This window comes from Psammomys obesus, unplaced genomic scaffold (assembly GCF_907164565.1).
Source record: "Psammomys obesus unplaced genomic scaffold, mPsaObe1.curated_primary_1811, whole genome shotgun sequence".
NCBI lineage: Eukaryota > Metazoa > Chordata > Mammalia > Rodentia > Muridae > Psammomys > Psammomys obesus.
In genome coordinates, this window is record NW_026592630.1 from 9627 (window position 1) to 28814 (window position 19188).

General features: G+C 41.1%; 1 protein-coding gene across 1 annotated transcript; it reads left to right on the plus strand.

Moving 5' to 3' along the window:
* Positions 1-4047: 4047 nt before the first annotated feature.
* Positions 4048-18908, plus strand: LOC129682286 (DNA topoisomerase 2-binding protein 1-like; the record flags this gene model as incomplete). Its single annotated transcript, XM_055614533.1, is given in 10 exon segments — positions 4048-4265; positions 4937-5027; positions 8057-8191; positions 9107-9250; positions 9946-10127; positions 11564-11760; positions 13639-13821; positions 16159-16325; positions 18351-18514; positions 18661-18908. Coding segments are annotated over 10 exon segments (1729 nt in total), but the record flags the coding sequence as incomplete, so codon positions are not given.
* Between the last annotated feature and the right edge of the window lie 280 nt (positions 18909-19188).

A 19188-nucleotide genomic window follows, 5' to 3' on the forward strand; every position in this document is an offset into this window, starting at 1 on the left:
CTCAGTTGGTGGTTGTGCTGACTAGTTTTACATTACATTGAGACAAACCAGTCCTTTGGGTACTTCAATTGAGAGAATGTCTTCACCAGATTGGCCTGTGGTCCATGTCCTTGATTGATGATTGATGTGGGAGGGCCCAGTTCAGTGTGAGTGGTACCACTCTTGGCAGCTGGTGCTGGGTGCTACAAGAAAACAGGCTGAGCAAGCCATGAGGAGCAAGGCACCAAACAGCCTCTTTCTGTGGCCTCTGCATTAATTCCTACCCTCAGGTTTCTGCCTTGAATTCTTGCCCTGACTTCCCTGAATGGTTACAAATTGTACTATTAAATAAACTTTTCTCCTCCAAGTTGTTTTTGGTCATGGTGTTTTAATCACAAAAATAGAAACCCTACGACGGTGGCACAATTGGGGGAGGTTTAAGTGGTGCACTGTTGAGGGCCAGATTCAGGAGTCTTTGCCTGAGGCTCTGGTGGACTTACTGAGAAGGAACATGCTTGGCAGACCCAGTAATGGCCTGGGGTCAGGGCCTTGGGTGGGAGGGCTCTTTGGCTTCAGCTCCTGAGAACCCAACTCTTCCCACCATCTGGGGCTATGGGCTGTGGTTATCAGTCCAAGGCCACTGTGTACTCTGGGCTCTCATGTTCTTGAGATACCCCATGTTCCCCTTGTGTAACACTGTTTGATTTACCTTCCTGTTGACTTCGTCCCTTTGTGTGACAGTTCCTGCTGACCTCGTGCGTCCCATTTCTTCCCCTGGAAATTGTATATAAGATGCTGTACTTTTTAATAAGCTTGCTTGTCATAAGGCAGAGCTTGTGTGAGACCTCCTGACCCTATACTTTCTGTCTATCTTCTTATCTAATGGTCATCTCCTACTTAGGACCCTGTCACTAAAGAATAACCTGCCAGTTCAGTGCAGTCATGTTGGGCGAAGCGTGTCACTGTGGGTTGGACTTTAAGAATAAAAAGACTTGCCTACTTGCAGTTTTCTCTTGTCTTGTGTTTGTAGCTCAACAGGCAGATTCTAAGCTGCCATCTGCCATGCTGTTCCTACCACTATGGACTCTAACCCTCTGGCACCACAAGCCCAAATGAATTCTCACTTTACTAAGTTGCCTTGTTTCCGATGTTTCTTTCACGGGTGACAGAAACGTAATACACGGAGGAAGCATGGATCAGTCATGACAGCTCACCTCTGTAACCCACACACTTGCTAGGCCGAGATAGGAGGCATGGGTTCAAGGTCAGCCTGGGCTACATAATGAGTTCTAACCCAGCATGAGTATGGAATGAGACTGTTCCCCAAAAAAACCAAAGTTAAAGGAAAAAAAGATGATGGTTAAGGGTCTTCTCCCTGGTCTCTGCCAGAATCTGCAAATAAGAGATTAAAGCCATTGTTTCTGGGTGGGCATCTACTTCACTTGATGGTGTCTCTTCAGCCATATCTTTCCTCCATCCATAGGCTGTGGTGGTCATTACTCTCAGGTTTCTCTTCTTTTTAAAACTAGATGCAATCTACCTTTCCAGCAATGAAACATCCTACACTTTTGGCTTTTAATATTCTCATTTATTACAAAGAAACCATTGTTTTCTGAGAGTGTCTCCTTATAAGACCCACTTAAACACAGCCACACCACCACATGGTGCTGGCATTCTACCTTAGAGCCTTCTCCCTGGAGCTCACACAATCAGTAGGTTGTATTCTATTTCCCAGCTAGCTGAAGCCATCAGTTTAAATAGACGCTAGGCTCTACAATAATAGAGGCTGTTTTCTAAGTTTCACTTTTATTTATGTGTATATACTTATTTAGAACACTAGGATTTTTTATAGATGTAACTTTTTTAATAACATTTCTTTAGGTATTTCATGAGTGCTCTGCTTTCCTGTACATCTGCACACCAGAGGGTATGGGATCCCAGTCTGGATGGTTGTAAGCCACCATGCGGTTGCTGGGAATTAAACTCTGAACCTCTGGAAGAGCAACCAGTGCTCTTAACCACTGAGCCAGCTCTCCAGCCCCAGAACCCTGGGAATTTAAAAATAAAACCCTATAGTAAAACAATCAAACTCTTTCCAGCTTTCTGTATTTAAATTTTTATTGTGTATGTGTGCATGGGAGAACTCAGAAGGGCACAAATGGATGGAGGCCAAAGGTCAGCTTCAGGTATCTTTGTCTATTACAGTCTTTCTTATTTTTTGAGACAAGCGTCAGGGTTGGTTTGTGAACTTGAGAGAAACTAGAGTTATCTGGGTAAAAAGAATCTCAACCGAGAAAATGCTTCCATCAGATTGCCTGTGGACAGGTCCGAAGGGCATTCTCCTGATAATGATTGATGAGGGAGAGCCAACAGTGGGGCAGGCTCACCCCAAGGCAGGTGTTCTAGGTAGTCTAAGAGAGCAGGCTGAGCAAGCCATGGGGGCTAAGCCTGGTTGTTGGCCTCTGCTTCAATTCCTGCCAACTTTCCTCAATCCTTGGTGTACCTATAGATATGATGGCAGCTTCATGACAGAAGTACATTTTAACCATGAACTGTAGCTTTTCTCAGCACTAATAATTTATTTGAGGCATTGTGGGGTCTTAGGTATCCCAGGATACCTTCTGCTTAGCTAGAACATACCCAGTTTTCTATGGTGCTGGAGCCTTCATCCAGAGATTTGTGTATGCTAGGTAAGTACTCTTCCAATTAAGCTACAGCCTCAGGCCCTCAACTCAAGTATTTCCTTTCTCCTCCCTAGCAGGGATTTAACTTTGAACCTCTGTTATTGCCATTCATCTTCATTAATATTTATTATCAAAATTTATTATTTATTTATTTTTGGTTTTCCGAGGCAGGGTTTCTTTGAGTAGCCTTGGCTGTCCCGGACTTTTGTAGACCAGGCCGGCCAAGAACTCACAGAGATCTGCCTGCCTCTGTCCCCCTGAGTGCTGGGATTACAGGTGTGCACCACCACACCCAGCTTGTAAAACTATTTTAAATGATACTTTTAAAACAGGATCATTAGAATCACTGCAATGACCAGTATACTCTGAATATATTGTACTTAAAGAGTTTGGGCTGGACATGGTGGCATGCCTTTAATACCAGCATTCTAGGAGGTAGAGGAAGGCAGATATTGAGTTCAAGGGCAGCCTGGTCTACATTGTGAGTTCCAGGACAGCCAAGGCTATGGAGAGACCCTGCCAAGGGTGGAGGAATCTAATTGGACTTTACAAGCAAGTACACTAGAATGTCCAGTAGTTCAGATTATAGTTTGGCTAAGATTCTTGGTCACAGGATGCTAAAAACACACAATCTTCAACAAAGGGTGCTGGGAAAACTGGATATCCATATGTAGAATAATGAAATTGGCCCCTTATCTCTCTCACCCTGCACAAAAGTCAACTCCAGACGGATCAAAGACCTTAATGTCAGACCTGAAACTCTGAAACAAAAATTGGCAAGGACCTTCTGAATAGGGTCCTAGGAAATACAGCAACCGACAAATGAAATGGGACTACATGAAGTTAAAAGGTTCTCTGTACAGCAAAGTTAATCTAATGAGCTACATACATGACAGCGGATATCTAGAAATAGAAGTCTGAACATGAAATCAAACCACCCAATCAATAAATTAGCCAGTCTTTCATCATTTTCTTCCAGTTACTGTTTTTGGCCTTGGTAAGGAGTGATTGTATTCAGTCAGAGGAGCCAGAAAGACCTCGACCTAATAATTATCCCCCCCCCCCCACAAAGTACGTGATAACAAACATGCCTTTATTTGAACACTTCTCAAGTTGGAGAAGCCGCTATTAGCTTCACGGTGTGTTTTCTCGTGCACTGCTGGGGAGAAGTCGCCGCGTGACCCCCTGCTCCACCCGTGGCCTTCTTTCTGCACGTTCTGGATTTCCGCTGATCGGTCTGTCGGCCTGCAAACCCTCCCCCTGAGCCGTGAGCTCCCGCCAAGCCAAGACGAGAAAACACAAAGCGCGGGTTCCAGGTCCTCTCCGGAAAGAGGGCACCAGGAACGCCCACTTCCGACTGCTCCAGTTCCCTGCGCAGGCCCCGATGACGCCACTTCCTCCGGAAAGGGTGTCGCGTCCGCTCGGTTGGCGCGAAAGTCGGTTCCCGGCCTTGGCGTTTCCGGGTTCCGCAGCGTTAGCTTGGGGTTGGGGCCGCCGCCGGGGGCGGGGGGTGCGCGCCGGGGTGGCGCCCGACCCCAGCCGCAGTCTTGCCGGCCGCGCGCCCCCCGACTTGATGCCCGTGGGCCTTCCGGCTCCACCGAGGTGAGCGAGAGCCAGCTCCTCCCGGCCGGCGTCTCCTGCGGCCTTCGCGGCTCTAGAAGCCCTCTAGTAACCGGCGGGTGGGCCTCAGACACCGGGGAAGCCCACCTTTTCCCTGGGACCTGGGGACAATCGCGTGGGCCTTTCGGGCGAGCGTGCACGACCTTGCACGGTGGCTGCTTGAGTTTAAAGTCGGTTGACTTAGGAGCAAATCTTGCGGGCGGTGGGTACCACAACCACAACCGCCCTCTGTTGTCTATAAGCCCGGTGAAAGTGAATGTCTGTTGACTGAGGGGCCCCAAACCAAGGGCTTCAGGGTATTCCATCAGGGACGTTAATTTTGTTCACAGATTTGCAAGGGTTCGTGTTGCCCTGTTTTTTGTTTCTTTCTTCGACTTTGCCCATGTTCCACGGTCTTTTGTAAACATCTTGGATGAATTCATGAACAAAGCCTGATGTCTGTTTCTTAGGCATTCTTGCTTGTATAAGAAAATAGTTGATTTGCACGCCTGTGAGTCAGAGGCAGGTGGATCTCTGATTTCGAGGCCAGCCTGGCCTACAGGTCTTTATTCCAGGACAGCTAGAGCTTGTCTCGAAAGGAAAAAAAAATGATTTAAACATATAATTGCCTACCTAATTTATTTTTGCTGTTATTGACTGCCTTATTTTCACAGTTCAGCTATGTCCAGAAATGACCAAGAACCGTTTCTTGTGAAGTTTTTAAAGTCTTCAGACAATTCAGAAAGTTTTTTTAAAGCTCTTGAGGTAAGATTAATTGGATATGTCTTATTTGATGCTTGAGCTCATTTTCAAGTTTTAAATGTATTTGATTTGTTGGATTTTATGTCTTGGAGTTTTGCTACAGCATGTGCTTAATCCAGATATATCATTCTTACATACTTTTTTTTTTTTTTTTTTAATGTGAGTATAGCATTATGTTTTTGTGGGGATTGAAATCTATTAGGACAATTGACTGTTGACTTACCATTCTCGGTCTCATGTATGTCTGTGTGTGTGTGGTCTTGTGGGTTTTTGTGGAGCCAAGAGCTCCATGTTAGGTGTTTTCTAATGTCACTTTCCACCTTATATTTTTGAAGCTCACTGGTTGCACTAAACTGGCTGACGAGCAAGCTCTAGGGCTCCTCCAGTCTCATCCTTCCCAGTGCTGGGATTGCAGGAGTACTGCAAGGCAGTGGGTAGCTTCTTTATGTGGGCTCTGGGAATCCAGAGTTCCTTGTGTTTTCACAATAAACACTTCACTGACTGAGCCATCTTCCCAGTTTTCTGACTCCGAATGACAGTTGTTTTGTCTACCAAACTTATTGATCCTTTGAGCAGTGAAGAACTTTGAGTCACAGTGTAATAGTTTCGGTTCATTGTATATGTGTGTGTGTATATATATATATATATATATATATATATATATATATATATATATATTCGCAGTATATATAGTATAGTGTATATATGGTATAGTATGAGATGATGGGTGTGGCTTCGAGCTTTGTCATTCAGACCCTAATAATATTTTTGTAGCTTGGGAATCTATTAGAAATGCAGTCTTGGAGGGCCAACATGCACGTGACAGAATCGTCTGCACTTTAAACAAAACCCCTAGTTTTGCATATTTAAGTTTGAGAAGCAGTTGGCTGTTAAAGTTCTTTTGAAGTTCACTCACCCAGCAACCATCAATTGAGTGTATATCACTTGACAGATTTTCCTCTCTCTTAATACTTAGGTGTATCAATGATCAGAACAAGCAAATGTCTCTCTGTTACAGCATATACGCAGCGAGAAATAGGTAGAAAGCAGGTGACAAGCAAAACTCTATAGTATGGGGACCAGTGAAAGTTTTGAGACTGCATTTCATTGTGTAGCTCAGGCCGATCTGGAAGTCTGTTGTCCTGCCTCAGTCTCCTGAGCACTGAGATTACAGATGTGTGCCACCACACCTGGTGCCTCTGTAAGGGGTCACGTACTACAGAAAGATGATGAAAAGCCTGAACAGTTTAAGGATTCCCAGACCATATTGGAAGAGAAAAAATGGAAAGGTTACAACTTAAAACTGAACGTGATCGAGGTAGGCTTTATGGTGGAGATTGTAATGCTCGTTTTTAAACTCTATTTTAATCTCTATATCCTTTCCACCAACCCCATCAACCTTAGGTAGGAGAGAGAAGTGGGGAGAGGGGCCGTAGATCTCTGAATTCTCCAATCTGTTTAGGGTCAGTGGGTTCTTTTAGGGCTACACCAATCTCCATCAACAGCGAACAGCCAGCAGTCTCCTCCAAGATGCTGTACCCCAAGCCTTTCTCTCTACCTGTCTGTTCCAAGTCACCACACCATGGGTCTCTCTGGTCTTTCCAAACTGTTACATGCCACATGCCACACCCCACATGAGACAATTAACAGCTGTGACAAACTATAGCCCAATTAAAATACCAAATTTGGATTAGAACAAAATATAGTTATATAACATAACTGAGGTTTTAAAGAAGCCAAAACTTCATTGCAGGATATTTAAGTAAATGCTGGTGAGTATCTAGGGAAAGAAGGTTCAATGAGAGGAAACATTTATATCCAGGGTGTCTGTCTAGATAAGGTTAGTATGGTAACGTACAGAATCAGAGGTGGGGAAGAGTATTATGGAATGTTGAAGTCATGTAGGTTTTTAGGAGCTACATGTTGTGTAGATCGACTTTCAGTGAAGTGTGTTTTTTTGTTTGTTTTTGTTTTTTGCTTTTTGTTTGTTGTTTTGAGACAGGGTTTCTCTTTGTAGCCTTGGCTGTCCTGGAACTTACACTGTTAGGCTGCCCTCGAACTCTCAGCGATCCGCCTCCCTCTGCCTCCTGTAATCCCAGCATTCAGGGAGACAGAGGCAGGAGGATCTCTGAGTTCGAAGCCAGCTTGATCTACAAAGCAAGTCCAGGACAGCCAAGGTACAAAGAGAAACCCTGTCTCAAAAAAACAAACAAAACAAACAAACACTAATTATATTAAATATGTATATTTTTACTTCTTCCCTGTAGGAATGAATGGCTTTTTTTTGTTTGTTTGTTTGTTTGTTTTTTTCCTTTATTGAACATATTCTACCCAGAGGAAGTGCATTCTAGAAAGCAGAATGACCATGGGAGTGTTGGTTAGTTGTCAAGCATTTGTATAGTGTGTATAAAACCCTGGTTTTGGTTCCTTGTGCTGCAAAACAAACCCATCATGGTCAAGAAAAGTGTCTCTAGGAATTGACATTTAAGCAGACTTTATTGAAATGAAGAATAATGTCAGGTGGAAACCGAGAGAAGTAGGACCAAAACCAGACCCTCTAAGTCTGAGTGTGGTGGAAAGTCAGAGGGTTTTGAGCAGAAAGTAGCATGACTGAATTTTGTATGGGTCTGGGAGCATGAGTTTCTCACTGTTGTAGAGCCCGTTGGTTTGCTAGATTGGCTGGCCAGGGATTCCACCTGAATCCTGTCTCTGCCCCCCAGTGTTGGGATTACAAGTAGAGCCTTCACACCAGGCTTTTTATAGGGGTGCTGGGCATCCAAACTCAGATACCCATTCTTGCATAGCAAGCACTGAACCATCTTTCCAGCCCCTGGTTGGTTTCTTAAAAAGGATTACTACCTTCTGTGTGAAGAATAGATCAAAGTTACGCGGAGAGACTAATTCAGAGGCTTCTGAAATGGTTTAGGTGAGAAGTAATGCTTTAATTAGGAAAGAGCTGGGTTTAAAATGGGCTTTTAAGAGTTGGCAGGGCTTAAGTTTAGGGAACTAATTTTTATTCTTTGTTCTTTCAGTCAATAAAGGAATTACAATCAGAAAATTATCTTCAGGTTATTACAGAAGAGGAAGCATTGAAGATAAAGGAGAATGACAAGTCCCTTTATATCTGCGATCGTTTCAGTGGTGCTGTTTTTGATCACCTTAAACAGGTTTGCTGTTTCTAAGATACTTATTTGGTGGTGGGTTTTCCTTCTTGTCCCTTTCTTTTTTATTTGTGCATGTGGTCTCCTGTTTTGTGAATTCTTTACTATCTTGAGTACTATGAGTACCTTGGAATTCTTTGGGCTTGTGGTTCTTAGACATCTGAGCTGCTTTATTGGCTGGTGCATTGTTTGAAAAGCATACTTGAATGTTTCTCAGTTGCTATAAGATAATATATCTTGGGGCTGGAGAGATGCCTTGGTGTAAGAGCATGTACTGCTCTTAAAGGGACCTGAATTTGTTTCCCAGCACCCATGTCTGGTGGCTCACAACTCCTTGTAATGCCAGCCACAGAGGGATCCACTATCGCCAGCCTTCAATTTACTTGCACAAAATGTCTATGTATTTATATAAGGGGACACACACATACATATAATTAAAAAAAATGAAAATAAATCTTTAAAATATATTTATTACTTATGTGTAAGAATTTTTACCTGCATGCATGTTGGTGCACCATGCTCATACTTGTCCTTGGAAGTCAGAAGAGGGCATTGATCCCCTGGTACAGCTGGTTGTGAGCTACCAAGTGGGTGCTAGGACGAAACCCAAGTCCTCTGTAAGAGCAGCATGTGCTCTAAAGTGCTGAGCCATCTCCCCAAGTTTTTGTTTTTTTGTTTTTATAAAAAGGACTAAGTTTGTTTTAAGAGGTTGAAATTTTGATGGCGGTTATGAATGAAGGGCTCTTGTGTTCTTTGCTTTTGGTCATGTGTGTTTTTATGCTCATTGTGCTTGCTTGGGGAATTACGTGATTTTTTTTCCTTCTGACATTTGATGGTTTCCCACAGTGCTCGTCAGCTCCTGTAAATGACTGGCCAATGCTCCAAATTTAATTTTGTGATCTTTTCCTTAACTTTTTATAGCTTGGCTGCAGAATTGTTGGTCCTCATGTAGTCACATTTTGTATGCGCCACCAGCAGTGTGTTCCAAGAGCCGAGCATCCAGTTTACAATATGATTATGTCTGACGTAACCGTATCGTGTACGAGCCTGGATAAAGATAGGAGGGTAAGCACTGGAAGGGGCAGCTGGCTCCGCACTCACTCGCCCTGGGAAGGGCTGTGCACACGGTACTCACGACTTGAAGACTTCATAAGTGCATCATTTTCTCATTCCTTTTCCTCCTTCCAAATCCTCTCACACACCATTCCGTGCTCTCTTTCAAATTCATAACTTTTTTCATTGTTTTATGCATGTATGTATATACAGATGTAATCCTAAATAGATAAATACAGCCTGCATTCTACTAGCCTACAAATAATTATTTTCAAATCTAAAATTCATACACATCTTTCCAAAAGTTATTTGGTTAATTACTTAATTTTTTAGTGGTAAAAACATTTGTATATTCAGGCTAGCAACAGTAAAAGATATCTATGGGTGCTGGAGAGATGGCTCAGCAGTTAAGAGTACTTGCTGCTCTTACAGAGAGGACCTGGGTTTGGTTCTCAGCACCCTGTTGGTAGCTCACAACCATTTGAAACTACAGTTTCAGGGGATCTGATGCCTTCTGACCTCCAAGGGCACTAGGCATGCATAGTGCGTAGACACACATGCAGGCAAAACATTCATACAACATAAACTTTAAACATAAATTTTATACAGATATATATACACACACATATATACATATATGTGGGATTTTTTTAAAAAACAGAAGATCTATTGTTTTCTCCAGAATTAATGTGTTTTCTTCTCTATAGGAAGAAGTTCATAAATATGTACAAATGATGGGTGGACGAGTATATAGAGACCTTAATGTATCAGTCACTCACCTTATTGCAGGAGAAGTTGGGAGCAAAAAATATTTAGTTGCTGCTAATCTGAAGAAACCTATTTTGCTTCCTTCTTGGGTAAAAACACTTTGGGAGAAGTCACAAGAGGAGTAAGTCACATTTGTATGCTTTATGTATTTGAGAAAATGATGCTTTCGATTAATTTGTGTTTTCATGGGGAAACGTTATGGTATTACATTCTGGGTTTGTTACTGAGAGACAAAATGGGTCCTTGCTCATTTCTCCAGTGACAGAAGAGCAGAGTCTGTAAATGCTGTCACAGGATGCCACTGTTAGGGAAAGATGGGCCATAGATTCAGCACTAGCTAGAGGGCAAATGCTTTGATAATGAAATTGTTTTCTGCAGCAAATACATCTAAGATAATTGAGAAAAATCAGTTTGGCTTTTGTTTTGCACCGTGCAATACTGTGCCCTAATATTAATTTGGAGAATAAATTAGCTACTTTGGCAGCTCTGTTTCCTTAGGGTTGGAGAGTTAAGATTAAATGTGCATTTATATATGTCAACAGCTGAGATGTGATTTTTCAGTGTAAATTAAGCCTATTTTATGCCCTGGTTTGGACATTAGATGTATGTAGAGATCAGAACAAGGTAACAGTTCTTCTCACAAAGTTTGGAGGTATGCCTAAGTTTTTCTCTAAAATCAGTTTACAGTCGTAAGTCCAGTTATCTAAATTAGCATCCTATGTTGTTTTTCTACACGTTTCAGCACCATCATGTACTCAATATGTTTCCCAGTTAGTAACAGCCTGATGATGTTAGCAAGTTTGTTTATTGTGCCAACAAAATAGCAGTGATATTTTTGTTGGCTCTCTGCCAAAAATCACTACTTTTACCCATCAAGAATAATGGAAGAATTTTTCTATTTTATACCAGACAACCAAGTTTTGTTGAACGTTAAGTTTTGTTTGTTTTATCGAAACAGGGTTTCACTGTGTAGCCCTGGCTGTCCTGGAATGGCTTTGTAGACCAGGCCAGCTTCGAACTCACAGTGGTCTGCCTGCGTCCCAGAGTGCCAGGATTACAGGCATGCGCTACCGCCACCATACCTGGCTGAACATTAGGTTTTTAAGTAGAGATTCAATCTTATAATTCTGCCAAGTGCTCCCCACTTTTTAGCAAGGACTTAAGAGTTAATAGTGCTTTCTCTAAGATTGTCTTCAGGCTTTTTTTGAAATATAAATTTTATTAGAGACATGAGACTGAACTTGGTGAATAGTTAGTGTAATTCTCAATGTTAGTCTTCCTTTCGCAGAAATGTTTATAATCCTAACAATGAAAACTGAAGCAGACGTGGTGGGACATGCTGTAATCCCAGCACTCGGGGAGGCAGAAACAGGTGGATCTCTGAGTTCAAGGCTAATGTTGTTCTACAAAGGGAGTCCAGGACAGTTAAGGCTACACAGAGAAACCCTGTCTTGAAAAACCGGGAGAAAAAAAAAAAAAAGGAACAAACAAGGAAAGCAGTGGTATTTAAAACTATCTGAATGTTTATTATGTTCTTTTTACATTTATTTTCTTCAGGAAAATAACAAAATACACTGATATAAACATGGAAGACTTTAAGTGTCCTACTTTTCTTGGTTGCATTATTTGTGTGACTGGCTTAAATGGTATACAGAGAAAGACAGTTCAGCAACTTGTGGCTAAGCATGGAGGCCAGTACATGGGGCAGTTGAAGATGAACGAGTGTACACACCTCATTGTGCAAGAACCAAAAGGTAAAACTGCGTTAGAAACAGTCTAATGTGGAATTCCTAACACTTTACATTTCTGTAGGCCACCGTGTGCTTCTGACGTGTCATTTCCCTAGGTTATGTTTTGTGTTTGTGTGTGTATGTGTGTTTAACCTTCTAAATTCTTTCAGAAATATTTGGGTCACAGTCTAGAAAAATTAAGTGACCGTCCTTGTGTTTATCCAAAACTGTCAGTGACATTTCATCACCTGACTGCTAGACCTTGACTGAAACCAAAACTCTTCAACAAGAGAATTAATATGTGTGGCTAAGTGTCATTTCTCTAGCATGACTGATTTAAGAGGCTTGATTGAACACTTAATGGGATGACTTGATTGATCGTAGTAAATTTGGATTGGGTAGGGGGTGAGGGTCCTGTGGTAAGGGTAGAACCCAGGGCTGTGTGTGTGTTAGGCAAGTGCTCTACCACTGTGCCACATTTCCCAAGTAGTCTATGAAGTAGAGTTTCTAATACATTGTACAGGTTACGAAATAAGTAAAAGTATAAAAAGCATGACCAGTGAAAACTCTTTAAAATTATTGTTGTTTTTGATATTCCAAGAACCTAATTCTGGGGAATAGTTTACTAATGCCCCTGAAATGTACACAAATGGATGAGAAGAGTCTTAAAGCTTTTAGTAACTTTTTTTGTATTTGTACTGTTTTACTAAGCTACCTTGATAAGTAGTATTTGAGAAATAATTGTTAGTTACTTGATAGTTGTCATTTGGTGAGAGATTAGTGTGACAATTATAATGAGATAGTTGCTGTAGTTTTTTCTCAAACTGAAGGCAGTTTATCTGTTGACTGCTCGAGGTATGAGGGATTGCACGTAGGGCCTTGCTTATGTGAGGCAAGTGCAGTTGTTGAGCTGAGCTGTATCTCTAGTCCTTTCGTTACTTTCTGCTGGAGACAGGATCTTATCAAGTTTACCGCGCTGGCCTTAGATTTGTGATCTTCCTGTCTTGTAGTCCTAAGTAGCTGGGATATAAACTTGTACCACTAGGCCCTGCTCCATTGACTCTATGGCATACCAAAGTAGAGTTGTGTCGTAGGAGGTGGAGGCAGGAAGATCAAAAGTTCAAAGCTAGAAAACACAACAGAAAATTCAAAACAAGAACAATGCCAAAATACCCTTTGGCATTACATATTGACTTCAGTTTTTTTATAATACTACTTAAAACTATATTTAATAGTATATTCTTTACTGGAAGAAATTTTCAATATAGTTTATCTCCCTATTCTTCACTTTTAGTCAAATCCTATTGGCACTTGTATAGGCTAGTCAAAGATAGTATTTATTTTACTGCGTGTATTTATAGTGTCTGCAGTTCTATTATGTGTTCTTATTAAAACCACATAATAGTGATGTCTTTGATCCCAGAACTTGGGAAGCATAGGTAGGCGGATCTCTGTGAGTTCAAGTTCAACCTGGTCTACCTGGTGAGTTTCAGGTCAGCCAAGCCTACATAGTGAGATCCTGTTTCCAAAAGGGGGTTGGCTGGAAACATGGCTCAGTGGTTAAGAACACAGGCTGCTCTTCCAGAGGACCCATGTTTGATTCCTAGCATTCATATGTCAGCTTACAGCTGTCTGTAATTCCAGTCCCAGGGGATCCAACACCCTCTTCTAACCACTTCAGGCGCTGGGCATGCAAGTAGGGCACAGGCATTCATGCAGACAAAACACTCTGATACATTGAATGAGCGATTGATTGATTGATTGATTGATTGATTGATTGAGAGGGTAAAGTAATTACTGGTAAACTTTATAATCATGTATTTCAGGTTAAGTTTAAAAAAATAATTTCCTATGAACTAACATCTAAATATTTCTGCATTTCTCTTGTGCTGAACACAACAGGACAAAAGTATGAGTGTGCCAAGAGGTGGAATGTGCACTGTGTGATTCTGCAGTGGCTTCATGACAGTATTGAGAAAGGCTTTTGTCAGGATGAGTCTCTATATAAGGCTGAACCCAGAGCAGAAGTAAAGACCGTGCCTGATACTTCCACTCCTACGGGTCAGAACAATGCAGCAGCTGAAAGTAAGTCTCTTTGAGATGAAAGAAAAGTTACTTATCCACATGATAATTGATGGCTTGGGCTCATGTAGCTTAGTGGGAAAGGTTTTGTCTTCTGAATGCAAGCCCAGGGGCTCAGTCCTTAAACACCAAGAAAAAGTGAAGGATTTGATTTGCTAATCGACCATTGAATTGTAGTAGGGACTTTCTGTTTTCTCCCAGTGCCTCTGGGTAGAGCTAAATAACGAAATAGCCAGGTGGTGTAGAAAGCTGTACAGAACTTCTTTTGTATTCCTTTTAGAATGAGTGATTGCTTTTTTTTTTTTCCCTCATCCTAATTCACACAAAAGAGGATTAAGAACACTAGTGGATGGGCTTAAGAAAAATAGGGCTTTGTTTGTTTGATTGGTTGGTTGATTTGTTGACTTTTCAGGATAGGGTTTTTCTGTGTAACCCTGGGTGTCCTAGAACGCCCTCTGTAGATCAGGCGGGCCTGAACTCAGAGATGCACTTGCCTCTGCCTGAGTGCTAGGATTAAAGTTGTGCGCCACCATGCCCGGCCTATCTTTTCTTTATTGCCTTACCTTGTTGGTTATAGATAATCATTACATAAAAATTCAGGGTGTTTTGTTTGTTTGTTTTGGAGTAGCATTCCCGTATTTCTAGAACTTGGGAAGCTTAAGCAGCAGGATTGCCTTGAGTTCCAGGCTACTGTGAGAACTTGTCTCAGAAACAGACAATCTCTTTGCAGTGCCTGTTTTTTAATATATTAAGAAGGTGTGTATATAGATCTGCATTTCATCATGTTTCCTGTTCATGGTTTGTCTCACTGTTTCTGGCAGTTTTTTTTTTTTTTTAATCTTAAATTTGTTACTAAAGTTTTATAGTACATTTTTTTCATTTTCTTTTTTTAATTTATTTTTTATATTAATCACAGGTTATTTACTTTGTATCCCAGCCGTAGCCCCCTCCCTCCTTCCCTCCCAATCCTACCCTTCCTCTCTCATCTTCTTCCTGCTCCTTAAATGAAGGGATGGGAATAGCTCATTTGGTAGAGTGCTTACGAAAACTGGGTATGGTTGCCACATACTCGTAATCTCAGCTCAAAGAAGTTTGGAGATGAGAGGATCAGGAATTCAAGGTCTTCTTTGGCTGCAAAGAGAGTTCAAAGCCAGCCTGGGTTCCTTGAGACCCTGCCTCAAAAAAAAAAAAAAAAAAAGCAAAGCAAAGCAAAGGCCAGGTGTGGTGATACATACCTTCAGCACTGGGTGCAGAGGCAGGTGGAACTTTGAGTTCAAGGGGACCCTGAGCTGTGTAGAGCCATGGTTCTCAATCTTCCTAATGCTGTGACCCTTCAGTACAGTTCCTCATGTTGTGGTGAATTATAACTCATTTTGCTATTGTTAATGAATTACAGTGTAAATATCTGTTTCACAGTGTTTTAGGGGACCCTTGTGGAACTGTTGTTCAGCCCCCCCCAAAGGGCCTAAACCCACAGGTTGAGAACCACTGGTCTAGATCATAGAAACCAAACCAAAATCTCCTGGTGTAGTAGCAGCTAAAGTGCTTTCATGTACAAACTGGGCAACCTGAATCCCTAGGACCAAGTAAAAGGTGAAAGGCAAGAACTAACTCCACAGCCTTGTTTTTGACCTCCATAGGAGTTCTATTGTGGCTGTGTACCCACACTCACACCCCCACGCACCAATAATAGAGACAATTTTCTAAAGCTTTAAAAGGAAAGGCCTTGATCCCTTTCTAATCTGTCAGCTAGGCCAGCATACTCAGTCAGTACTGATCTCTTTTATTTTAGAAGTGCCATTTGGCAAAATCTTCCTATAATTTTTTTTTTCAGATGTAAGCTTCTTGGACCTTAAAGCCAGAAGCTGTATGTTTTTATGGGTTATAAACCACTTTTAAGAAATATTAATGTAATTTTATTTTAATGATTAAACTTAATTTTATTTTTTATACTTTGTCATTAAGATTTTAGTAAAAACCTGAATTTTTTTTTTTTTTTTAAATCACAGGTCATTCACTTGTATCCCAACCGTAGCCCCCTTCTTCTTTCTCTCCCAATCCCACCCTCCCTCCCTTATCTCCTCCCTGCCCCCTTCCAAGTCCATTGATAGGGGAGGTCCTCCTCCCCTTCCATCTGGTATCAGGTATCTTCAGGACTGGCTGCAATGTCCTTACCTGTGGCCTAGCAAGGCGGCGCCTCCCGGGGGGGAGGGGGGGGGAGGGTGACGACCTGAATCTTTATTAATTGTTCATACCCCTTAATAGGAAAAGTTAATTTATAAGGAAGCCTGTAATGACTTGTTTTCCTCATGAATTTATTATTTTCTTTTACATATGTAGGTCGCACTCTCGCAGATGTCAGCCATATTTCCAACATAAATGGCAGCTGTATAAATGAAACAGTGTTCTGTTCAACTGTTAGCAAACTTGAATGTACAGTTGAAGACCTAGAAAATGTGGATATCAGTATGTTTCAAGCACCTGAAGATTTACTAGATGGCTGTCGGGTATGTCTTTCTTACATAACAAATTCAGAAGGGCTAGTCATCTTCAGACCCGAGCCAGCTTGGGTTACACGATGAGGTTTAGACATACAACCTTAGCCTGAGTCTGAAGACTCCCGATAGTTGGACTTGTTCCTTATCAAAATGAAGAAGCTGACACTCACCATGCTCATTCTGTAGTCATGAGGCTGTGCCTGGATGTAGCTTCTTCTGTACACTTCAAAGTTTGTCTTACTCCTCAGCTCCTCTCTGCAGTCGTACCACTTATAATAAAGCTATTTTATTTATAGCTATCATACGATATTTATAATACATTAATGCCACTAATCATTTCATGTTACATTATGTTATTTAAAATATCACTTCCACAAATAACTAAAACGGGTATTGTCTTGAGGATAATACTTAGAAAATTAAAATCCTGTTTTAGGACCATGTGGATAAAGTGCTTGTTGCCAAGCCTGACAACCTGAGCTCAGTCTGCAGTACCCCATGTGGTAAAGGAGTGAAGCTAATCCCACAGATTGTTCTGTGACATGCCCACATATGTGTATATTTTTAAAATGCAAGAAAATGCTTTTCCAGAGTCCTGGACAGACATTACTGTCTAGGTACAAGGGCTTGGGTTCAGTCCTCAGAAATAAAAACAGAAAAAGGTTTGACTTATAATTATTTTTCTCTTCAGTTACTCTTGGGTTTTTTACATTTTTTAGTGTGTACATATACGATCCGTGATGGAAATATTATATCTCCTAGGCCCACATACTTTATAAAGTGCTATTAGTAGAGTGGATTAGGCCATACATTCTTTCTCAAAGTAGGCAAAATTAAATCATGTTTTATTTTTAAGGGCTAATTATCCTTATAAGATTTATCAACTTACTGGTGGGACAGAAAGATACTTTATGTAATCTTTTTTTTCTTTGATATTAGAACATACAAATTCTAGCTGTCACTTTGAATTATTCTTTCCATATGGAAAGTACTTGATTACTGATTTTTGTTAGGTTGTATTTTAGTAATGATGGCTTGGGACATAATGGAAATAGAATGTCATTTTTGAAGTTTTTAAAATGGGTGAAAACATTACATTTTAGGTAAATTGGATTAAACATACACTCATATTTAAAATCCCTGTATGCATGTTTCTTCAAAGCACTGTGCTCAGCTCTTTGACTTGTTATTTTTGATCACTTCAAGTAGAAAAAATATTGCAGGAAAGATATAGGTAGGAAGGGTTGGCTCAAAGCCTTAAGGAATTTGCTTAGGTCTTGTGGTTGATCAGCACTGACTGAAAATGTGCATGTAAGCCTGGTTGCTGCGTTTACAGTGCACTACGGTGTATCTTTGTAGCTACATTTACAAGAAGCTATTCCTTTACAACTTAAGGAGCATTGTGCATGTTAGAAAGAGCTCTGCCATGCACCAAGCCTGATGACCTGAGTTCTATTCCTGGGACCCATCAGGTAGAAGGAGAGAACTGAGTCCCTTGTTGTCCTCTGACCTCCACAAATGTGACACGTGTGCGTGTTCACACACACAATGAAAATATTTTAACAAGTTGTGCACCAAAATTTAAAAGATGTTGAGGTCTGTCTTGTAATTTGAGGCCTCAATCCTCCAGGTATCTGCTGAGAGGTAATAGAGATGGGACTGTAAACAGAAGATTAAAATGACTAGTTTCAGGCTGAGGAGATGGCTGCGTGGGTCAGGTACTTGCTGTGAAAGCATGGGGGCTGGGATTTGGATTCCCCAGCACCATGGAAAAGCTGTGAGGGATGGTGTCTAGCACTTTGGGACGGGGGGATGGGACGGGACTGTGCAGAGCCCAGGTGTTTGCTAGCTGCCAGGACGTATGTACACATATTAGTTTCAGACAGCACATATTTTATTCCTTATATATTCCAAAATGTAATAAAGTGTGTTGTTTATACACAGTGGATAGTTTCCTTTTACATTTTGTTTTTGTTGTTGTTGATAAAAAAGCTTCTTGGATATGTTAATCCAAATCACATCTTTTCTTTGCAGATATTTCTTTGTGGTTTTAGTGGCAGAAAGCTAGATAAGCTGAGAAGGCTCATTAACAGTGGAGGTGGAGTTCGATTTAATCAACTTAATGAAGATGTAACTCATGTAATTATGGGAGATTTCGAGGATGACGTGAGGCAGTTTTGGAGCAAATCATCCCACAGGTCCTGTCAGTCTTTAATTCAGAACACTTTGTACTGGGATGATTTGGGTTAAATTTGTATGTCTGAAGCTGTGGGAAGGCGTGGCAAATGGGATAATGGTCTTTCTTCCTTGTTTACACTGGAGCTTTCCTGTGCTCTTTTTGTAGGCCTCATGTAGTGGGAGCAAAGTGGTTGCTGGAGTGTTTTAGTAAAGGATATATGCTCCCTGAAGAGCCATATATCCATACAAACTACCAGCCAGCTGGAATTACAGTTTCAGATCAGCTCGAAAACCAGACAACTGTCCTTGAAAAGAGTGGCACACTCTCTAAGAAAGACTTTGCCCCTAATGAGACACTCCAGCAAGCAGATGAGGACATACTCTCTCAGTATGTAAACAATGACTCCACAGTAGGTAAGAAATAGTCGATTAGCATTTATAATTAAGAACCACTGTATAAATGCATGATATCTGCCAAGTTATTTATGAATTTATTTAGGAACTTATTTTATGAATTTACAGATTTGTAACTTTTTCTAACCAAGCAAGGCCATCATGCTACAAATCATTAATCATTTCTCTTACTCTCTCAGTATCTCTGTGCTTGGTTTGAGTATGAACTTTTTTGTTTTATTAATTGAGTGAGAGTGTGTGTGTGTGTGTGTGTGTGTGTGTGTGTGTGTGTGTGTGTGTG